Source organism: Chlorocebus sabaeus, chromosome 5 (assembly GCF_047675955.1).
Source record: "Chlorocebus sabaeus isolate Y175 chromosome 5, mChlSab1.0.hap1, whole genome shotgun sequence".
Taxonomy (NCBI): Eukaryota; Metazoa; Chordata; class Mammalia; order Primates; family Cercopithecidae; genus Chlorocebus; species Chlorocebus sabaeus.
In genome coordinates, this window is record NC_132908.1 from 21,947,554 (window position 1) to 21,970,903 (window position 23,350).

The window sequence follows — 23,350 nt, forward strand, 5'->3', positions numbered from 1 at the left end:
GTCTTTCCTTCTCAGTAGGCTAGGCTGGATTTGCATGCATGGAGGTCACAGGGTCCTGAGTTCCTCAGGAGGGCAAGCCCCATTGGCAGACACACTTCAAGTCTCTACTTGTGTCTGTTTGTTCCTGATCCACTGGTCAAAGCAAGTGGCATGTGAGATGCACAGTCACAGTGTGGGAAGGGACAATCCATGGCTGTTGACACCTGGAGGCATGAACAAATCATGGGCATTTCTGCAGCCGTGCAGCACCACTGTTCTCAGCACTGAGATGTGGGGCTGATGCATTCTTTGCATGGAGAAGACCTGTGGCCCTGCAGCACCCACAAGTTTGTGCTGGAGGAGGAAAGAGAGCGTCATTCTCTGGCCAGGATGTGGTAGGAAAGGCAGATGGGGTAGGACTCCTCTTTATGAGGCCAAGGCCCAGATGGCCTATGGGGCAGGGGAGCAGACAGGCTTTGAGAGCTATGGCCACAAAGCTACAGGGAGGCTGGAGGTGCTAGTGGCTCCCACAGGCCTGTTGGTCTGCAGCAGGCTGGGCAGTCATGAGGCTGGTGCTACCCCTATCACAAGGGTCCTGAGGCTCAGAGGACAGAGGGAGAAAATCACAGGGCAGAGAGTGACAGAAAGGAGTGTGAGGGTGAATAAGGGTGGTAGAGGGCAAGAGAGACAATAAGAAACACACACGCATAGACAGAGACAGATGCAGGGGAAAGATGGACACATGCAACCCTAACACAGGGAGGAATGTGGGGTGTGGAAGCTGCAGAGAAACTCAGCTAGAGAGAGATTCAGGCAAAAGGAGGGACAGGCAGACACACAGACCAACAGATAAGCTAGGTGCGGTGGTTCACTCCTGTAATCCTAACACTTTGGGAGGCTGAGGCGGGTGGATCACCTGAGGTCAGGAGTTTGAGACCAGCTTGGCCAACATGGCAAAACCCCATCTCTACTAAAAATACAAAAATTAGCTGGGAGAGATGGTGGGTGCCTGTAGTCCCAGCTACTCGGGAGGCTGAGGCAGAAGAATCGCTTGGACCTGGGAAGCGGAAGTTGCAGAGAGCCGAGATCACGCCACTGCACTCCAGCCTGGGTGACAGAGCTAGACTCTCAAAGAAGAAGAAAAAAAGATAAAATGATTGGCATGGACACAGATAGAGATGCCATCACACAAGGCTCATGCAGAGGTGTAGAGGTGTAGAGATGGAGAGACCAGAGACAGAGACAGAAGCACACATGGAGAGCCACAGAGGAGAGAGAGAGAGGCAGAGAGACACAGCCGGAGAAGGGGAGAGACAAAGAGGCCGGAGGCAAGTGCAGAGAGTGGAACAGACCGATTCACAAATGTGGCCAAGGCAGTGAGACACGTGCAGAAGTGGGACAGCAGAGACAAGAGACATGCAGCAATGTGGGAACAGTGAGACAGACACAGAAACATGGTGAGAGCCGCAGGGGGACAGTGAAGCTGGAGCCTTCTGCCTGCAGGACACCAGCTCCTCTTACCACACATGGGGCCCTAATGTAGGGGCAATGCCCCTGCCTCAAAGACAGTGGTGGGCGGTAGCTCAGCCTGGTGCTCGGGTCCCAGAGGGCTCTCCCTTCCCTCCCCACAACTCATTTCCAGTTTTTGTAATAGGCCTGCCTCCTCCTGGGAATTGGGTGGTCTGAGAAGGGTCCCTTGCCCCCAGATACCTTGAAATTGGGGCCCATGGGGTGACTTGGCCTCTCCTGCCTTCTCCAGCTGGAACTAGTGTCCCCCTGGAGAATCCTGGGTTCCTGGCACACCTTCCTGGAGCGGGGCATTGTTGCTCAGGACCTAGGGGAAATCACCCACCACGTTGAAATAGACAGATACTCTACGGAGGAGTGCACAGAGGGAGTGGATATCCTATAACATGAGAGACGGCCGCAGGCCAAATTCAGCTTACAGGCACATTTCATCCACCCTGCCCTTGCTCTAAATCTTTTTCCTTGTAATTAGTTGTGGTGGACACTATGGTCAGCCCAGACCCCTTCTTCAGGGTCCCACCCCATCCCCTAGCTGTGGGTTCACAGTGGTGCCCCATCCTGCGTAATTGCCCAAGGTAATGCCCCCTCCAGGGCGACTGGATGATTGCAGTGCCCAGCCCTCTTGTCTCAGTTTGGAACAGCTTCGAAGGATCATCTCAGCTCTGGGCTCCCCTTCACATCAGCTTTGGTTGCATCCACATGGCAAGCCAACTTCTCTTCCCAAGAGCACTCCCTAAAAACCTTGTGCCCTAAACTCCCCATCTCAGACTCTTTCCAGGGAACTCAGCCTATTAGCTGTCAATATTTTAAAATCAGAGCTGTCGCATACACAGCAAGATTCCTGCATATGCTGAGAAATAGGAAATGTTGCTGCCCTGTTCCCCACTTGGCCAAATTACCACCATCCCCTTAGCTTTCCTCACTCATGTGGCCAGCCAGCCTGTGAGCACTGAAGTTGGTGACTCTGGCTTCAGAGCCTTCAGGGGTGTGGGGTGTGTTTGCTTCAGGCTGCACCCTTGGGCTTGGGTGGGGAACAGACAAGTACCTCCTTTACCCATCAGAGTTCAGGGGGAAGAGTTGGAGAAGCCCTGATGAGATCTTGGCAGGCAAGTTGGTCTCAACCAGGCTGGTGATTTCTCAGCTGCCTCAAAGGAGGGGAACAGGAAGGACTCAGCGGTCCTGGGTGGGGCAGATGTCTGCAGCCCCCAGCCTGGGCCAGCCTAAGCAGCATCCCCTCTCTCTGCCCTCACAGCCTGCATGATGAACGTGCACAAGCGCTGCGTGATGAACGTCCCCAGCCTCTGTGGCACGGACCACACGGAGCGCCGCGGCCGCATCTACATCCAGGCCCATATCGACAGGGATGTCCTCATCGTCCTCGGTAGGTGACCCTGTGGCTCCACTGGTTCCTGACCTTGCTTGACCTGTGTGATTGAGGAGGGGAGGAAGGTGGAGGGGTGGGGCACTCCAGGGACTGGGGAGGGGGTGTGGCACTGCTTCTGTCCCCTGCCCTGCCCACGGCAGCCCCTCACTGCAGCAGGGGCATCTTTAGAAACTGTGCACCCTCAAAGCTACGTCCTTCAGCACCCCAGGCTAGGTTGGGTTCAGAGAGGAGACGTCTGAGTTCCTTGGACTTCTAACTTCCTCAGGATCCTCCACTTCCCTTCTCTCCTCATTTCCCACTGTTTTTTTACAGTTATCTTTTGGAGTGGGTAGTTGCGTTTCCTTTACTCAGGTAGCAGAGAACGGAAGCTTGCTTTTTCCCCAAGCTTTTCCAGCAGGAAATATGGAGTCTTGATGATAAACAGCAAATTTGGAGAATATAATATCTTGGGAAGGAGGGGGTTGGAGGGTGCAATTCAGGGACTTTCCACACATTTGAAAGATTTATTTCTTGAACCTGACGGTGGATCTGCTGTAATTTTATTATTCTCTATACTTTCTGCATGTCTAAAATATTTCATGATAATTAGAAAGCAGGATGGTACAATCTGCTGGGAGATGCAGTGAGAGGAGGGGCTGGTGGCGGGGGGTGGGGGGTGGGGGCGGGGGCGGGGGCGGGGCTGTCACTCATTTATCCCAGCATTCAAGACATACTTGGCTCTGATGTGAGAAGTTCAAGCAAAATTGGAACTCAGCTGCACTGGCTTGAGGAATACTCAGCCATAAGCCCCGGTGAAACCGGCGCTGAGCCAGCTGGGAGTGGAGCTAAAACTTTGCAGGAATTTCTTCTCGATGGCTGGTGACAAACTACTGTTGACTTTATATATCTAATGAATATAAACAAGGGTTTATGAATTAGTAACTTAGGAAATTGATCGTGGAAGAGATTAATTTTGCAAAAATGCGTCTGTTTCTGAGGCCTCAGACTGGTTCAGTAGCTCTGATGTGCTGGGCCCTGGGTTGGGGAGGGGCTTTACGTAAACTGTGAAAGCTAAAAAAAATACTTATCCCTGTACAATATCATTCTTTTAAACTTGAGATTTTGTGAAGCCCAGTGAGATTTTAGAAAATGTGCAATCCATGGCATCATTATGTTTTGCTCCAAGTGGTTGCCTGCTTCCCAGTGGGATGCTTGGGGGCCCCAGGGGAAATCCCGCATTTGCAGGTTCAAGAGAAGCCAGTTTTCCCCACCGATTGTCTAAGGGTCCCAATGCTGGTGAGACAAAAATAAGACTCTGCTTCCCTCTGTTGTCATTCTCTGGGAACTACACTCATTCCAAAGCATGACTGAAGGCCGCAACATTTATGGATCACATGGAATGTGCGGTGCTCTAAACCTTACATGTTATTTTTTCCCATCTTCACAACATTGCAAAATCTCTATTATTCTTGTTTGAGATGGAGACTCCATCTGTTGCCCAGGCCGGAGTGCAGTGGTGCCTACCACAGCCACCTCCTGCCAAATACTCAGCTCACTGGAACCTCCACCTCCCAGGTTCAAGCGATTCTCCTGCCTCAGTCTCCTGAGTAGATGGGATTACAGGCGCACACCACCACTCCTGGCTAATGTTTGTATTTTTAGTAGAGACGGGGTTTCACCATGTTGACCAGGCTAGTCTAGAACTCCTGACCTCAAGTGATCAGCCTACCTTGGCCTCCCAAAGTGCTGGGATTATAGCTGTGAGTCACTGCACCTGATCTTCTGTTACTCTTGTTTTATGAACAAAGAAGCCACGGCTCAGAGAAGTTATACTCCAAGAGCTCACACCATTCGCGGTAATAATAAAACAATAGCTGACATGTGTTGAGTTTTAAAAATGTGTTAATCATTGTGAAAAGCACTTAGAGGCAGTATCTGATTGATGTTTTTTCAACAACTCAAATGAGGTAAGTTATTATCATTCTACCCATCAGAAAACACACTTCCTCACCTAGGTCTGTTTCACTCACAAGTACTGCAGACTAGGTTCCTTTTTAGTTTAGTTTCGCTTCTCTCTGCCCTCCACCGTATTTATTCTCTATGCCCTCCACCATATTTATTCCTTTTGTGGTTTGGCTAGGGCACCTCTTATGGGCATTCCTTAGGGAGTCTTTGTTCTGATGTGGTATAGTACAATATTTCTTCAAGTTCAAGGTCAAAGTCTTCCCCCTTAATCATAGATATGCTGTGACCTTCGAGAGCCTGGATCACAAACCCCTGATTCTCAGGACACACTGGTAGGAGGTGTATCCATTTGCTATGGCTGCCATAACAAAATACTACAAACTGGACGGCTTAACACAAGACTTTAAAAAGAAAAGAAAAGAAAAGAAAAGAAAAGAAAAGAAAAAGAAAAAAATAAATAGGCGAGGCACAGTTGCTCATGCCTGTAATCCCAGCATTTTGGAAGACCAAGGTGGGTAGATCACTTGGACTCAGGAGTCAGCCTGGGCAACATGTGGAAACCACATCTCTACTAAAAATACAAAAAATTAGCCAGGTGTGGTGGTGCACGCCTGTAATCCCAGCTACTCATGAGGCTGAGACAGGAGCTCCTGATCACTTGAGCCCTGGAGGCGGAGGTTGCAGTGAGCTGAGATTGCATCACTGCACTCCAGCCTGGGTGACAGAGTGAGACTCCATCTCATAAAACAAAAACAGAAACAAGAAAAACAAACAAACAAACAAGCCAGGTGTGGTGCCTCATACCTGTAATCCCAGCACTTTGGGAGGCCAAGACAGAAGGATTGCTTGAGGCTAGGAGTTCAAGACCAGCCTGGCAAACATGGAGAGACCCTGGCATATTGTAGGATGTCATTTCTTTGGGATGTTCAGAACAGGCAGATCTATAAAGAAGTTTAATAGCACTGTGTGCTTTTCCAAGTGCTTTGATATTGCACCATCCAAGGAAGGCTGTGTTGATGCCATCATTGGAAGGAAAAATGAAGTCTCAGAAAGGCTGAATACCCTGACCAGTGTTACATGCAGAGCAGGGATGAGCACCTAGGCCTCTGGCCCCATGTCACAATGCCCTGCAATTGCCCATACACCGTGCTGGGCACAGCCTGTACTCAGCACGGGCTTGTTGATTGATTGACGGTAGAAGACAGCCCTGATGCTGTGGCCAAGTTCTCTAAAAATAGAGCCAAGATGGGGATTTTGCTCCAGTGATTTATTGGGCTGCTTATGGGAAAAGAGAAGTGAAGGAACCATGTTTCCTTCCTCAGACAGGGAAGAAGCTCAGGGAGGGTGTGGTCTCCGCGGAAGTCTTCTTCAGCCTGGTGTCTGGTGGAATTTTCCAGCAAACGCTGTAGCACAGAGTCAGTCCCACCTTGAGGCGAGGGGGCTGGTCTGTCGTGTTCCAGGTCAGTCAGTGCGATGGGATGACTGTGTGTCCCCCAAATTTGTGTCTTAAAATCCCACCCCCAGTGTGATAGTATTTGGAGCCATGGGACCTTTGGGTGATAATTAGGGTTAGATGAGGTCGTGAGGGTGGGGCCCTCATATTGGGATTTGTGGATTTCTAAGAGGAGGAAGAAAGAGAGATCATTCTCTCTCCACCAAAGGCAGGACACAGCAAGAAGGTGACCATCTGCAAGCCAGGAAGTGAGTCCTTACCAGGAATTGAAGCTGCTGGTACCTCAATCTTGGACTTCCCAGCCTCCAGAACTGTAAAAAAATAAATGTCTGTTGTTTAAGCCACCCAATCTGTGGCATTCTATTATGACAGCCTGAGCTGACTAATATAGTCAGTCACTGCTGTAGGCTGCTGGGGATGGAGGTGAGAAGGTAGAGTAACCTCCCAGGTGAGCAGGCTTCTGTGCAGTTGAGGGCAGTTATCTGGACATGGGGGTAACTGTGAGCCATTAACAGCCATCACACACAACACTCAGGGGATGGGTGCATTGGCCAGCATGGAGGGGAACTGGTCAGGGTCCAACAGCATCCAGGACACTCAAGTTTCCCTTGGTCTCCTGACTGTCTTCGTGGTTTCATTGCTGGGACTCCAGCCCCCTCCTCCTTGATCTTGGCCAGACAGATCAGAGAGGAGGGAGCACTAAAGGTTGTGTGGGGTCCTTCTGCCAGGCCAGAAGTGGCCTTGTGGTGTTTGTGGAATGGCCCCACCTCATTCAGACCCAAGAAGCATGGTCAGTATTAGGATTTTCCACTGACCACCAGCCCAGGACACTGCTGCTTGCCCTGAGTGTCATACGCTCTTTGGAAATCTCAGCATCTCTAGAGGTGAAAGGTTTTCTAACTTGCCTGGCTGCTGAAATTGAGCTCATACATCTGTTCTTAGTGTTTTGGCAGGTCAAGATGAGAATAAATCTGATCAGTTCTCCTCCTTTTAAAAACCCATCAATGGTTTCCCATTGTCTTTATAACAGACTAAATCTAATATGGCGGTCTCATTCTTTATTCACTGTCTCCTCCCCCTTTTAATCCCTGGTCCTCTGCAGACCGCCACACACTATAGGACATCTGTGTGTTCTGTTCTCTGTTTAGAATGTTTGCCATTGCCATCTTCTCTTTTACTAGCAATTAATTCTTCCTCTTGATCTCAGCTCATTTTCACCATCTAGTGAGCTTTCTCCGACTTCCCCCTTTTGTAGACATTCATGGTAACTTGAGCTTGGCCTTGTGAAAGGGGTGATTTTATGTTGAGTTTGATTAGTGTCGGCATCTCGTACAAGGCGTTAGCTCCATGAGGGCAAGACTGTGTCTTGCCACTCTATTCCCAGCACTTAGCAAGGCGGGCATCACGAAATATTTGTGGACTCAATGGCTGTATGTATGAATGAGAAACCCCTGGAGGATCCTGATAGATAGATACAAGGCTTTCACAGATGGTCCTCAGATCAGTGCCTCCTGAAGTCAGGAGCTGAAGGTGAGCAGATTGTCCAATTTATACCATTATTCTTATGGGAAGTGCAACACGCAGAAAATCTTAAGTACCAGGTCCAAGGTCAACAGCAAGTGTTACTGGGACTGAGACCTGCTTGTTGCAGTCATGACCACCCTTGTTCCCTGGACAATGTAGAAAAGACGCGGAGCAGTGGAATTTGTAGTATCCCAGGAAACCATATTGACATCATGATGCCCATAGGTGTCATGAGGTCAGGCAATACAATGTCCAGATCAGAGTTGTAAAATGCTCCCAAGGTTTATGAAGCCTGTGTGTTCATACATGCAACAATATATATTTTTTTATTGAGATGGAGTCTTGCTCTGTCACCCAGACTGGAGTGCAGTGGTGCAATCTCAGATCACTGTAACCTCCGCCTCCCAGGTTCAAGCGATTCTCCTGCCTCAGCCTCCCAAGTAGCTGGGACTTCAGGTGCGTGCCACCATGCCCGGCTAACTTTTTTTGTATTTTTGGTAGAGATGGAGTTTCACTGTGTTAGCCAGGGTGGTCTCAATCTCCTGACCTCATGATTCGCCCACCTTGGCTCCCAAAGGGCTAGGATTACAGGCGTGAGCCACCACACCCAGCCAACAATATCTTATTCAACCCTTTTTCAATTCAGTATCTACATATCAATGTAACAACTGGCATCTATTATTTATACTCTCATCTATATTACAGCCACTTCCAAATGCTTAGCCATGTCCATCCTCATATCTATCTCCCAAAAGGAAAAGCAGAAATAACCATTTTTAAAAAAATGTTTCTCTTTGGAACTCCCATTCGATATTCTTACCTTTATATTATCTTTATATTTACCTCTATATATATTACCTTTGTATTGCATTATACAGAAACTTTTTACACTGAAACATCTCCCTGACAGACTTAGGTACTCCCAATATTGTGGTATTTAAATCCTTCTTAAGATCTGACATCCACACATCAAGAGAAAAAGAGTACCAAAGAGGCTGGGTGTGGTAGCTCACGTTGGTAATCCCAGCACTTTGGGAGGCCGAGGTGGCTGGATCACCTAAAATCAGGAGCTCAAGACCAGCCTGGCCAACATGGCGAAACCCTGCCTCTACCAAAAATACAAAAATTAGCCGGGTGTGGTGGTGGACGCCTGTAATCCCAGCTACTTGGGGGGCTGAGGCAGGAGAACCGCTTGAACCTGGGTGACAAAGGTTACAGTGAGCTGAGATCGCACCACAGCACTCCAGCCTGGGCGACAGAGCGAGACTCTGTCTTAAAAAAAAAAAAAAAAAAAAAAAAGAATTGGGAAAAAAAGGGCAATGTAAACAAGAAAAAAAATCCAGATAGCTTAATATTTATTTTTTATTTAACTTTTATTTGAATTTTGGGGGTACGTGTGCAGGTTTGTTATGTAGGTGAACTTGTGTCGTGGGGGTTTGTGTAATACTGCCCAGCCATGCGTCAGTTGCAGAGGGAAAATTATTATAAACTAGGCCGCGAGGGCCCCACTAGGGGGCAGTCTCTGCCTTCAAAGCCATTCCCCCTCAGAGGCTCTCTCAAGAGATGCCCCTATTTGTAAAACCACAGTACTGTCATTGTTCATAATGGAAGGTGCAGCAAAGACCAGTTGGGCTCACTGAGGCCCAGAGAAGGGGTTACTTCTCCAGGTCATACATGGGATGGGGATAGGGCCCAGTTCTGGTAGATCTCCTTTCCCTTTTACATTATTGGTTTGTAATTTTTTCCCAAGGCTTTATTTTGAACTAAGTTGAAAGAATTTTACAGCAAACACTCATTTATCCACCACCTATATTCTATCATTAACGTTTTCCACACTTGCTTAATCACATTTCCATCCATCTTGCTCTCCATCCATTAATCTGTCTTATTTTTGGCACATTTCAAAGTAAACTGCAGACACCAATTCGATTTCCCCTAAACACTTCAGCATGCCCAACATCAATAGCATTCAAAATGTATTTGTAGGGTTTTTTTTTTTTTTTTTAACTTTTGAGGTGAAATGTACATACAATGATACACACAAATCTTTTTTTTTTTTTTTTTTTATTGAGACCGGGTCTGACTCTGTCACCCAAGCTGGAGTGTAGTGGTGTAATCATGGCTTACTGCAGCCTCGACCTCCCAGGCTCAATTGATTCTCCCACCTCAGCCTACAGAATAGCTGGGATTACAGGCATGAGCCACCACCCTCGGCTAATTTTTGTAGTTTTGTAGAGAGGGATTTTGCCATATTGCCAAGGCTGGTCTTGAACTCCATGGTTCAAGCAATCCTCCCGCTTTGGCCTCCCAAAGTGCTGGGATTACAGACACAAGCCACTGTGCCCAGTGATGTCTTAAGTGTACAATGGCTGAATTTTGACAAATGCATATGACTCCGTCGTTCTAACCCTTATCAAATTAATTCTCTTTTTTGATGTCACAGCTGCTGTTGAGGATCCAAGGGAAGGTATGAACCAGAGAAATGCCCTCATGTCCCCACACACCGCGGTGCATACCCATGAACTCTGGCTATTGGGATGTCCATTATACTTAAGATCCCTTAGATGACATCATACTTAATAGTTGTTCAATTTTTTTGTTTGTTTTTTTGAGGAGTTATAATGCGGTAAAGTAGAAAATTTGAAAATTGGAAATTCTTGTTTACAATTTTTTGTTATGTATTCATTGAAGAGCAAAATGTCTTTAAAAACTCAACAAACCTGCCTTATTTTGCTTTTTTAAAGTATTGTTGTAATGAAGAAGTTCCGTTAAATCATATCTCTGTGTATGGAACATCTACCGTCTTTCTCAGTGTATGACTGACAGTTGTCTGCACACCCCGTGAGGCCAGGGGAAGGGTCTCTTGCCCTTCCTTCCTTCAAAGGCTGTCAGTTTGTTAGGTTGAGGTGAGTGTCTCGGGCACTGAAATTCTGGGATACCGGACCTGAGGAGATGTAGGGAAGCTGACGTCTTGCTATTCAATATTCCTTCTCTTCTTCCCTGCTCATTTAAGTCTCATGAGAATTATCAAGGCCAGGCCAGTGTCTGAGGCCCTTAGGATGTGCTGGGCACAGTCATTGCTCCCAAATGTCTAAGGAATTGCATTGAAGTGGGCACTGCCGGGACCTGCAGGGCTGTGACTTGTGACTGCCTTTGGGGACAGTGGTCCAGCAATGTCTATTAAAGTATGTATACACATGAACATTTTGACTCTCACGTTTTCCTTTAGGAGATCTATTCTTTTAAAATGAAACACCAGCATGCAAAGAAATAAAGTCTAGAACAAGCATGTTTATTGATGTTTTCTTTGAGATGCAAATGAAACATCAGCCTAATGAAGGGGTACCCATTTGATGTGATACTAGGCAGTTGTTGGAAGCATTGAATTAGGCCAGGCGTGGTGGCTCATACCTGTAATCCCAGCACTTTGGGAGGCTGAGGAGGGTGGATCACTTGAGGCCAGAAGTTCAAAACCAGTCTGGCCAACATGGTGAAACCCTGTCTCTACTAAAAAAAATCCAAAAAATTAGCTGGGTGTGGTGGTGGGCGCCTGTAATCCCAGCTGCTCTGGAGGGTGAGACACGAGAATCGCTTGAACCCCGCAGGTGGAGTTTGCAGTGAAGAGAGATCAGGTCACTGCACTACAGCCTGGGTGGCAGAGTGAGACTCTGTCTCAAAAAGGAAAAGAAAAGAAAAGAAAAGAAAAGAAAAGAAAAGAAAAGAAAAGAAAAGAAAAGAAAAGACTGAATTAAAATGAGAAAATGAGCATGTGGGACTTCTGTAGAACTAGTGATGTTCTAATTTTTGATATGGGAACTGGTTACACAGGTGAATTTCCTTTGTGAGAATTCAAGCTGTAAAATTGTGATTTATACACTTTTCTATAGGTATATTATACTTCCTATACTTTTATTATTTAAAAGTGTGCTAAAAATTCTAGATAGCTAAAAACAAAACACCAATGGATTAGAGCTACAGATATTGATCTAAAGCAGCGGTTGCCAAATTGGCCTGCTGCCTGTTGTTTTTTGTTTTTTGTTTTGAGACGAAGTCTCGCTCTGTCGCCCAGGCTGGAGTGCCGTAGCATGATCTCGGCTCACTGCAAGCTCCGCCTCCCGGGTTTACGCCATTCTCCTGCCTCAGCCTCCCGAGTAGCTGGGACTACAGGCGCCCACCACCACACCTGGCTAGTTTTTTTTTTCGTATTTTTTAGTAGAGACGGGGTTTCACTGTGTTAGCCAGGATGGTCTCGATCTCCTGACCAAATAAAGTTTTGTTGGAACACAGCCACATCCATTCATTGACATATTGCCTATGGCTGCTTTTGTGACACAATGGCAGAGTTCACTGCGTAGTTGTGAGAAAGCTTGTACAGTCTGCAAAATGTAAAATATTTGTTCTCTGGCCTTTACTGAAAACACTTGGCAGTCCTTGAACTAGAGGAACATCTATGGTTAAGTGAAAGGGTTAGGTTGCGTGAAAACATATTTAGTATGATCTCATTTTGAAGAAATAAGCAACAGCAACAGACACCTCCTACGTGTGAAGTTTCGTTTGTGTGTTTTATAACCTATGTGTGAAGAAAGGTGTTTACAACCAACCAGGTTGTAAACACTGAGATCGCAGCAGGATCGGGAGTGAAGAGGCTGTGTCGGGGAGGAGGATTGTGTCGTGTTTCTATAGTTTTTATTACCTGTTTCTCGGGTTGATTGCAATACATATCATTTCCGCAATTTTTGAAAAAGAAAACCAGAAAAATCTCCAAATAGGAACAATGAACAGAAATAAATTGTCTCAATAACAATAGCAGAAAAAAAAAAAAAGAATGATAATGCCCCAGTGTTGGGGTGTTGGTTGCTTGAGGAGGGTTGTTACGTGGTTCTCAGCTTGAGCAGAGCTGGGCCCAGGCCCTGTCTGGGTATTTTTGAGTTTTTATTGTCACTAGCTTCCATCTTGTGTAGCATCTGCCTTGTGAGCTGGGCCTGTTCTCCGAGTTTCATGGTGTTTGATATTTTTCTGCCTTCTTGCAGCATGGTCGCTAGCATCATCCTTGCTGAGTCGCATATGTACTGGGAACCACCTCCTCTTGTCTGTGCCTCTCACCTGGCAGGTCCACAGTAAACTGCCCCCTGCCCTCCCAGGCCCACCCCACCTCCAAGTCTGAGTTCTTTGACTTAAATTTCAAACACTCTGGTGCCTTCCAGTCCTGTTTCCCATGGGCTGTGGCTTCCCAACCCTCAGTTTCAGTTGAAGCTAATTTTTTTTTTTCCCCCAGAAATCACTGTGGGCCCTGGCTGCTCCAGGTGTGGTCTGGGGACCAGCCGCATCCCATCGACATTACCTGGGAGCTTGTTAGCAATTCGGGATCTCAGCTGCCTCTCCAGGCCTGCTGAATCAGAATCTGCATGTTAACAACCTCCCCTGGGGATCTGTAACAGTTGAGCAGCCCTGCTGCAGGGACCGCGGTGAGACGGGAAGAATGCGTCTTTTCCACTAGATGGCAGGCGTTACCCACACTCGGCTCCTGTGCCGCCCACCACAGGTGGACGTGCCGGGGGTGATGTGAACCTCCAGCCCCACGTTGGCCGTGGCCCCTTACCAGTCATGAAGCTTGGGTGTCAGTCCCGCTAGGGCCGGAATCCTCTTTCATCGGTGACCTGCACCTACCTGCATGTCCTGGCCTGGTGCAGCATGAGCTCCTGGCTTGAGCCATTTGTGTAAAGTGACCCAGAGCCTTTCTTTCTTCCCTGCCTTACCTTTGTCCCCTACCACCTGGAAGGTGAAGGCATGTCTCTGGGGAGCTTCCTAGTCAATAGCCTCTGTATTGTGGCTTGCTGCAAGTCTCTGCTAATTACAGGCTAGTGTGGTCTGTGATTACAGTGGGCTTTGGAGTCTGGTCTGGGTTTGAATCCTGCCTTTCCCACTCCTCCAACAAGTATTTGTTGGGGGCCTCCCCTGTGCTGTGCACTGCTTACAGGCAAGGCCCCTGCGCTTATGGCCTCTGCCTTCTTTCTAATGATGGGAGATGAAGAGGAAGCAAACAAAACACTTTGAGAAAACAATCAAGACTATCAAGGAAATAAAATAGTGGCATGATGTGATAGAGGGTGGCCAGTGGGCTGAGTGTGATTAGCAGGGATGATGGCGTTTAGTTGAGACCTCAGGGACCAGCAGGAGGGAGCCAGCTTGCTGAAAATTCCAGGGAAGAGTACGCCAGGCAGAGGGAGCGGCAGAGGCCGAGGCCAGAGGGAAGAGTGAAGCAGCAGGCTTGTGAGTGACAGGAACTGACAGCCAGTGGCGGTGACTGGAGCCTAGGGATGGGGAGGGGCGGGTGATGGTGGAGGAAAGGCAGGGACAGCCCATTAGGCTTTGTAAGCCCCATGGTGGACTTGGTTTCTTTCTAAGTGCGTAGAAATTTAGATCCCAGGAGTATCTGAAGGACATCATGCAAGGTCAGTGTGCTTAGGCCCCACGACCACCCAGTGGGAGCAGTCATTTTATTTTTCTCATTTTACAAAGGAGAAAACAGAGCCTTCAAAAATCTGAGCCTGGTGTGGTAGCCTGTGGCTATGGTCCCAGTTACTCAGGAAGCTGAAGCAGGATGATCAGTTGAGGCCACGAGTTTGAGACCAGTCTCAGCAACACAGTGAGAAAAAAAAAAGTCTTAAGTATTAGCTGGGCAGGCCGGGTGCGATGGCTCATGCCTGTAATCCCAGCACTTTGGGAGATCAAGGCGGGTGGATCACGAGGTCAGGAGTTCGAGACCAGCCTGATCAACATAGTGAAACCTCGTCTCTACTAAAACTACAAAAAAATTAGCTGGGCATGGTAGTTTAAAGCCTGCAGTTCCAACTACTCGGGAGGCTGAGGCAGGAGAATTGCTTGAACCTGGGAAGCAGAAGTTGCAGTGAGCTGAGATTGTGCCACCGCACTCCAGCCTGGGTGACAGAGTGAGACTCCATTTCAAAATATAAATATATAAAATAAAATAAAATAAAAATTAGATGGGCATGGAGGCATGCACCTGTAGTCCCAGCTACTTGGGAGGCTGAGGTGGGAGGATGACTTGAGCCCAGGAGTTGGTGGCTGCGGTGAGCTATGATCTCACTACTGCACTGTAGCCTGGGTGACAGAGCGAGACCCTGTCTCTCCGTCTAAAAAAAAAAAAAAGAATTTGACCACCTGCCTCTAGTCACTAAGGCAGTGCATGGAGGAGGCTGGATTTGTACCCTGGATCCATCCGTCTGGCAGGTTGTAACACATTAGGTCAGATGTTGGAAAGATACAGTTTAAGACTATGAGACATTGGAACGTAAGAAACACCCAGCATGCCAGCAGGGAGAGGAAGGAGATGGTTCAGCATTGGTAGTTCCCGTAGTCTTATCCTGCAGTGGCTTTAGGGCACAGGTTGGGAGTAGTTTCGCCTCAAGGTCTTGGAGAAGACCAGCTTTTCATTTGCCTGTGTTGCCCCAGCACTGTGGGGTTAGAATCTTTCTTGTGATCGGAGTTTAGAGAAGGGAGGGAGCAGTGGGCTGGATGCATTCCAGGTAGCTCCCTGGAGAAGGCAGGAGAGGCACAATTTAGAAGGGTGAGGGAAGGGAGGAGGGCCAGTGGCTGACGCTTACTGAGCCCTTGCTGTGAACCCAGCACAGTGCTAGCCATCATGGGACACAAAAGCCTGTGCAAGATGCAGTCCCAGCTCCTGAGCAGCCTCGCTGTCTGGTTGGGTTTCATCTGCTTTACCACTACCAACAAAACCAAGGGACGGACACCTGTTACTGATAGTAACCACCAGGCACCGGGCGAAGCATGCTGCCCAGCCATGTCGTGTAATCCTGTCAACAACCTGTAGTCCCAGCTAGTTGGCAGGGAGAGAGTTACTGATAGCATCTCCGTTTTACAGATGAAGAAATTGAGACACAGAGAAAGAGGTTAAATAACTTGCCCAAGCCACACAACTAGGAAGATGTGGAGCTGGGACTTGAATCTAACTATGTCATTCCAGATAATTATGCTCTTGGACACCCTCTTATCCTGGCACTAAATGCATCAGTGGAGTGGTGATGGTACATGATATTAGTAGCAGCCACGTTTACTTCTTTCTTTCTTTCTTTCTTTTTTTTTTTTTTAATATATATAACAGAGTCTCACTCTGTCGCCCAGGTTGGAGTGCAGTGGCACAGTCCCAGCTCACTGTAACCTCTGCCTCCATGGTTCCAGCGATTCTCCTGCCTCAGCCTCCCAAGTAGCTAGGACTACAGGCATGTGCCACCATGCCCAGCTAATTTGTTAGTATTTTTAGTAGAGACAGGGTTTCATCGTGTTGGTCAGGCTGCCTGACTTCAAATGATCTGCCCACCTTGGCCTCCCAAAGTACTGGGATTACAGGCGTGAGTCACCGTGCCCTGCCACAGCCACGTTTTCTTTTTTTTTTTAAAAATTATACTTTAAATCCTAGGGTACATGTGCACAACGTGCAGGTTGGTTTGTTACATATGTATACATGTGCCATGTTGGTGTGCTGCACCCATTAACTCGTCATTTACATTAGGTATATCTCATAATGCTATCCCTCCCGACTCCCCCCACCCCACAACAGGCCCCAGTGTGTGATGTTCTTCTTCTTGTGTCCAAGTGTTCTCATTTTTCAATTCCCACCTATGAATGAGAACATGCGGTGTTTGGATTTTTGTCCTTGCAATAGTTTGCTGAGAATGATGGTTTCCAGCTTCATCCATGTCCCTACAAAGGGCATGAACTCATGCTTTTTTATGGCTGCATAGTATTCCATGGTGTATATGTGCCACATTTTCTTAATCCAGTCTATCATTGATGGACATTTGGGTTGGTTCCAAGTCTTTGCTATTGTGAATAGTGCCACAATAAACATACGTGTGCATGTGTCTTTATAGCAGCATGATTTATAATCCTTTGGGTATATACCCAGTAAAGGGGTAGCTGGGTCAAATGGTATTTCTAGTTCTAGATTCTTGAGGAATTGCCACACTGTCTTCCACAATGGTTGAACTAGTTTACAGTCCCACCAACAGTGTAAAAGTGTTCCTATTTCTCCACATCCTCTCCAGCACCTGTTGTTTCCAGACTTTTTAATGATCGCCATTCTAACTGGTGTGAGATAGTATCTCATTGGGGTTTTGATTGGCATTTCTCTGGTCATCAGTGATGATGAGCATTTTTTCATGTGTCTGTTGGCTGCATAAATGTCTTCTTTTAAGAAGTGTCTGTTCATATCCTTTGTCCACATTTTTATGGTTTTTTTTTTTTTTCTTGTAAATTTGTTTAAGTTCTTTGTAGATTCTGGATATTAGCCCTTTGTCAGATGGGTAGATTGCAAACATTTTCTCCCATTCTGTAGGTTGCTGTTCACGCTGATGGTAGTTTCTTTTGCTGTGCAGAAGCTCTTTAGTTTAATTAGATCCCATTTGTCAATTTTGGCTTTTGTTGCCATTGCTTTTGGTGTTTTAGACATGAAGTCCTTGCCCATGCCTATGTCCTGAATGGTATTGCCTAGGTTTTCTTCTAGAGTTTTTATGGTTTTAGGTCTAACATTTAAGTCTTTACTCCATCTTGAATTAATTTTTGTATAAGGTGTAAGGAAGGGATCCAGTTTCAGCTTTCTACATGTGGCTCACAACCACCTTTTCTAAAACCCTTCCAAATGCCTGGCTTTTGCTAGGAACTCTACAAGCGTTCTTTCAGGTAATCCTCCTAACAACTTTTGCTATTGCCCGTAGTCCTTATCTCTATTATACAGTGAGGAAACTGAGACTTTGCTTCATATGACTCCATTTTCCCCAACACTTCCTACTAGCCTGTTTTGCTGCTTTGGGAGTATGAGAGTCAGTGTTTGCTGGACTGTGAGGCTGAAGATGATAACATTTCTTCAAATTGGCCTGTTTTTCCTTCCTTCCTTCCTTCCTTCCTTCCTTCCTTCCTTCCTTCCTTCCTTCCTTCCTTCCTTCCCTCCCTCCCTCTTTCTTTCTTTCTCTTTCTTTCCCTCTTCCTTCCTTTCCTTCCTTCCTTCCTTCCTTCCTTCCTTCCTTCCTTCCTTCCTTCCTTCCTTCCTTCCTTCCTTCCTTCCTTCTTTTTTGCAGGAAGACAGATTTCATTGGCCAAGATCTGCCCAAGAGGGCAGATAAGTTACTAGGTTGTGAGAAGCAGGTGGAGGGAGAAGACTTTCTCTCCAAACCTCACTGTGTTAGGACCAGGGAATGGGTTATGTGAATCTGGCAACCCTGTCCCACCCAGGACCTGCACCCTTTACCACTACCTTGGCACACCCGGACCTGCACCCTTAGCCACTACTCTAGCACATCTGGGACCTGCACTCTTAACTACTACCCTGGCCTGCCTCGTTGAGTGGCCCAGGGAACATCTAGAAGCTGAAAGAGAGAGAGGGATAAAATCAAGCTCACAGCAGTATCCTGAGAAAGTGTTCTCACTTAAAAATGCAAAGATGCTCACAGAGTATTCAGGTTGCACTGGAAAACTCCAGAAACAAAGTGGTTTGTGCACATGGAAGGAAGCAGAATCAACTTCCCACCTTAGCCTTGTGGGTGCTGAGCCCACAAGGCCTGTGTATCACTTAGGGAATCACAGTCACTATGTGCATCATGGAATAAGGGATTTACTGTACATATTAGACCTTATGCAAGCTTGGAGATGCCGGAGATGGGAAGATCTGGAGGGGTGGTTCAGAGGAAGAGCAGTGGTGCAGGTGGACAAGTTGGAGTTTGTAGGGGATCCAAGAAGCCAAGCACGTTGAGCCGCTGACATAGATGTTGATGAATTTCATGAAGCTTCTATAGGCAGTGGTTTCACCTTTGGGTAACCCAGTACAGGCATGTCGACAGCCTTCCACTTATTTAAAGACGGTTCATAGCTGTCCCAGAATTTTTTAATTCCCAAGTGAGGCAGCCCCAACTCCTTCAGCCGTCTGCTTTCTAATCCCTAATCCACAACCCACAACCTTAAACACATGATGGGTCCAGGTATGCCATCATTGATGTCAACCCAGAACTCTTCCTAAACAACACTCCAGTTGGAGTAGCTTCCTTTTAAAGCAGGGTGCCCAGAGTGAAAGAGAATCCACCTGTGTTGCCGAGGAGAGAAGGATTGTCACCTCCCTTGTTCTAAATCAGCTGTTTGCAAACCTTTCAGCCTCCAGCCCATTTAGGTTTTATGTAACACACACACGCGCACTGCACAAACAAGCACACACACATATTGCACAAACAAGCACACACACATATTGCACAAACAAGCACACACTTACAACCAAAACCAAAGTGCCATGAATTAATGCTTACTTCTACTTATGCTCGCCACACACTCTGATACATTCTCCTCTCTTTTATGGCCCTCTTTTCTGTTCATTTCCATTCTATTTCCTTTAAGAAACCCTTTAAGGAAAATGCTCTTACTCTGCAAATTGATTTCACTAACGATTGGCAAATGTGTCATGACCCGCCGCTTGGAAAACACTGTCCTAGACAACAAAATTCTGTTTCTCTATCCTGAGATGACACTACTCTTTTGGCGGGCCTGGGGGTACCACCAGCCACATCGCACTGTTGACTTATCTTGGGTTTATGATCAGTTAAAGCTCTCTTGTCTATCACATCAGGTGCTGCTAGCCTGCAGGTCCCACATCCTTGTGCAGGACTTTTTTTTTTTTTTTTTTTGAAACTCCAGGATGAACTCTGATGCATTTCATCTTGTAGGGTTTGGCCTTTTGCTCCACGGCCAGGCTGAGAGCTTTTGAGTCTTCCTGTTCTTGTGCCGAGTATCTTTTGGATGTCACCTTCTTCACATCATTCTCTGTGCCACTTGTTCTGCCCTCGTTACTTTTGAAAAGATAGTTTATTACTCATAGTTCCCGCAAGGAGCAGGCGTGCCACTCTATGCAAGACCACACAGGGAAGCAGCAGGGTCTGCCGGGAGGCAGAGGAAGTGGGAAGAAAACGTAGCAGGTGCCTTTGCTGCTGTGTCTGTGAGAAGGAGCAGGTAGGGTGGGAAAGCAGCCTTACAGCTGTCTGGTTTGAATGATCTCAGCAGACTCTGGGTGTAGGGGCTGTCTCTCTAGTTGCCTGATACCTGATACCTGTTGCTTTTACCTGGGGTAATTAGTGCAGGCTAATTACCGGGACCTGCACCCAGAGTGTAAGAGCCCCATGTAGGAGGTGGTTGGAGGTTTGGGCTTTGGATTGGTCGGTTTGCATATGAAAGGTGCCCTTGCAGGTGAGTTCTTCTGTCTCTAGGAATGGGCTAACCCTGGGACAGACAGTTTCTCCAGAGTCAGTAAGGCTCCGAGACACCAAAGCATCAGAAATACAGAAAATAGAGCCAGGTGCAGTGGCTCATGTCTGTAATCCCAGAGACTCAGGAGGCTGAGGTGGAAGAATCACTTGAGGCAAGGAGTTTGAGACCAGCCTGGACAACCTAGTGAGACCCCTGTCCCTAAAAAAAATTAAAAATAAAATTACCCAGGCATGGTAGTGCAGCATGCCTGTAATCTCAGCTACTCAAGTGGCTGAGGCAGGAGGATCGCTGAGCCAAGGAGTTTAAGGAAAGAGGCTGGGTGCAGTGGCTCACACCTGTAATCCCAGCTCTTTGGGTGACTGAGGCAAGTGGCGAGTGACTCACGAGGTCAGGAGAGGGAGACCATCCTGGCCAACATGGTGAAACCCTGTCTCTACCAAAAATACAAAAATTAGCTGGGCATGGTGGCGGGCACCTGTGATCCCAGCTACTCAGGAGGCTGAGGCAGGAGAATCGCTTGAACCTGGGAGGCGGAGGTTGGAGTGAGCTGAGATTGTGCCAATGCACTCCAGCCTGGGTGATAGAGCCAGATTGCGTCCAAAAAAAAAAAAAAAGAAAAAAAAAAAAAAGGAGAGAGAGAAAGAAAAAGAAAGAAAGAAAGAAAGAGAAAATTAATAGACCTTAAACTATTTTATTTAATTATTTTATCAAAATAGTATAGGCATAGAGTTAAAAATGCCATTGTGCATTGAAGAGCTCAGGACGAGAAACAATGTCCCCTACTTGAGAATCAGAATCATCTAGAGAGTGCCCCACCCTCAGAGTTTCTGATTTAGTAGACATTGAAGAAAGAATTTGAATTTCTAACAGGTCCCCAGAGGATGCTGGTGTGTTCACCCTCTTGTTACCAGAAAGGGGTCCCGATCCAGACCCCAAGAGAGGCTCTTAGGTCTTTTGCAAGAAAGAATTCGAGGCAAATCCATAAAGTGAAAGCAAGCTTATTAAGAAAGTAAAGGAATAAAGCATGGCTACTCCATAGGCACAGCAGCCCTAAAGCTGCTGGCTTGCCACTTTCAAGGTCATTTCCTGATTATATGCTAGACAAGGGGTGGATTATTCATGAGTTTTCTGAGAAAGGGGTGGGCAGTTCCCGGAACTGAGGAGTCCTCCTCTTTTTAGACCATGTAGGTAACTTCCCAACGTTGCCATGGCATTTGTAAACTGTCATGGCGCTAGTGGGAGTGTCTCTTAGCATGCTAATGCGTTACAATTACTGTATCATGAGCAGCAAAGACAACCAGTCGTCACTTTTGTTACCATCTTGGTTTTGGAGGCTTTTGACCTACTTCATTACCACAGTCTGTTTTATCAGCAAGGTCTTTGTGACCTGTACCTTGTGCTGATGTCCTGTCTCATTCAGTGACTTAGAATCCCTTAACTGCCTAAGAATGCAGCCCAGCAGGTCTCACCCTTACTTTACCCAGTCCCTATTCAAGATGGAGTCACTCTGGTTCGAACACCTCTGACACTCTGAGAACCATTGCATTGGAAGACACCATTTTCAACTCTTTAAACTCTTTCTTCGGGCACTTGAGCTCTAAATTTTAATCACATGCTCTGTCTCCGTGTCATTTCACTATTTCATGGCTCTGACTTCCTGAGAAGGTTTTAACTCTTTGATGTAATCCCTCTAGTTCTCTTCCCCTTACATCTAGCATGGGGTTACTGACATTTGTAGTTCACTCGTTCAAAAAAAAGTGATTATTAAGCATATTTTACATGTCACGCATTGACTTAGTCACTGGAAATTTGTCAGAGAACAAGCCAAAGTCCTGCCCTCATGGAGCTTACATTTTAGTGCAGGGCTTGACAAACTTTTTCTGTGACGGGCCAGACAGGCTTTGGAGTTATCTGGTCACTGTCACAACTACTCAACTCTGCCATTGTAACACAGAAGTGGCCACAGACAGTGTGCCAATGAATGGGTGCGGGTGTGTGCCAGTAAAACTTTATTTACAAAAACAGGCAGGAGGCTGGATTTGGCCCTTGGGCTGTAGTTTGCAGAGGCAGGCCTCTGTTGTAGTGTGTGAGAAGACAAAGTAAGTAAATAAGTAAAATACGAACAGTAAGCTAAGGAGAAAAAAAAAAAAAAAAAAAACAGAAAAAGAGGATGGGAAGGATGTAGGAGGGGACTGGACCTGCACATTTAGATATGATGGCAAGCAGGCAGTCACTGCGATGGGGACATTGAGTAAAGACTTTCAAAGGAGATGAAGGAGGGAGCCATTCATCTCCCTGACAGAAGAGCATTCCAGGCACAGTAACAGCCAGTGCAAAGGCCCTGTGGCATGAGCATGTTTGGTGTGCTTGAAGAAACAGCAAGGAGTCTCATGTGTCTGAGTGGGACAAGTCAAGGGGAGGGAGCAGGAGAGGAAAGCGGAGGAGACAGAGAGGCGGCTGCTGAGGGCTTTGTGATCCTTGGGAGCGAATTTGTCTTTTCTCTTAGTCCAGTGGGAATCCATTGTTGTGACTCTAGTAGTTGTAATAGTTCCTTTAAGTTTTACTTATTTTTAGCTACAGGTTTTCACTGTATCGCTCAGCCTGGAGTACAGGGGCACAATCACTGCTCACTGCAGCCTCAAACTCCTGGCCTCAAGCAATCCTCCTGCCTCAGCCTCCTGAGTAGCTGGGATTGCAGGCACACACCACTATGCCCAGCCGAATTTTTAAAAATTTTATAATAGAGGTGGGATCTGGCTATGTTGCCCAGGCTGGTCTGAAACTCCTGGCCTCAATCATCCCTCCTGCCTCGGCCTCCCAAAGTGCTGGGATTGCAGGTGTGAGCCACTGCACCTGGCTATTTAAGTTATATATTTGCAACTCCATTTCTTGCTTTCTTAATGGTGGGCAGTATCTCTTAACTTACTCTTTTGTAGAGCATTTTTATGTACATGATATCATTTACTCCCTGTGAGATAGATGTGAATATTGTCCCTATCCTGTAGAGGAGGCAACTGAAGCTCAGAAAGGTTAAATGACTTGGCCAGGTTCATATAGCTGGTAAGTGCTGGTGTTGGAATTTAAATCCAGGTTTGTCTTAATATGGAGATCTTAGCACCTGCTTTATATCAAGAGACAATCCTTTAGGGATACTGGGAAACCTGTGGCTTTTGGACAATAAATTAAAAACCCTTTCCCAAGGAGGGGAGCTGTGTGTATATCAATCAAACAAAATGAGAACTATTCTGAGAGGGAGG

At 46.8% G+C, this 23,350-nt stretch overlaps 1 protein-coding gene across 2 annotated transcripts in view; it reads left to right on the plus strand.

Moving 5' to 3' along the window:
• The window catches only part of PRKCB (protein kinase C beta), a 382,229-nt gene that overhangs the window by 194,959 nt on the left and 163,920 nt on the right, over window positions 1-23,350 (plus strand). For both annotated transcript variants that reach the window (XM_007988069.3, XM_007988070.3), the window contains exon 5: window positions 2,759-2,887. In XM_007988069.3, coding sequence (XP_007986260.1) covers window positions 2,759-2,887 — 129 coding nt within the window. The remainder of the gene's footprint in view (window positions 1-2,758; window positions 2,888-23,350) is intronic.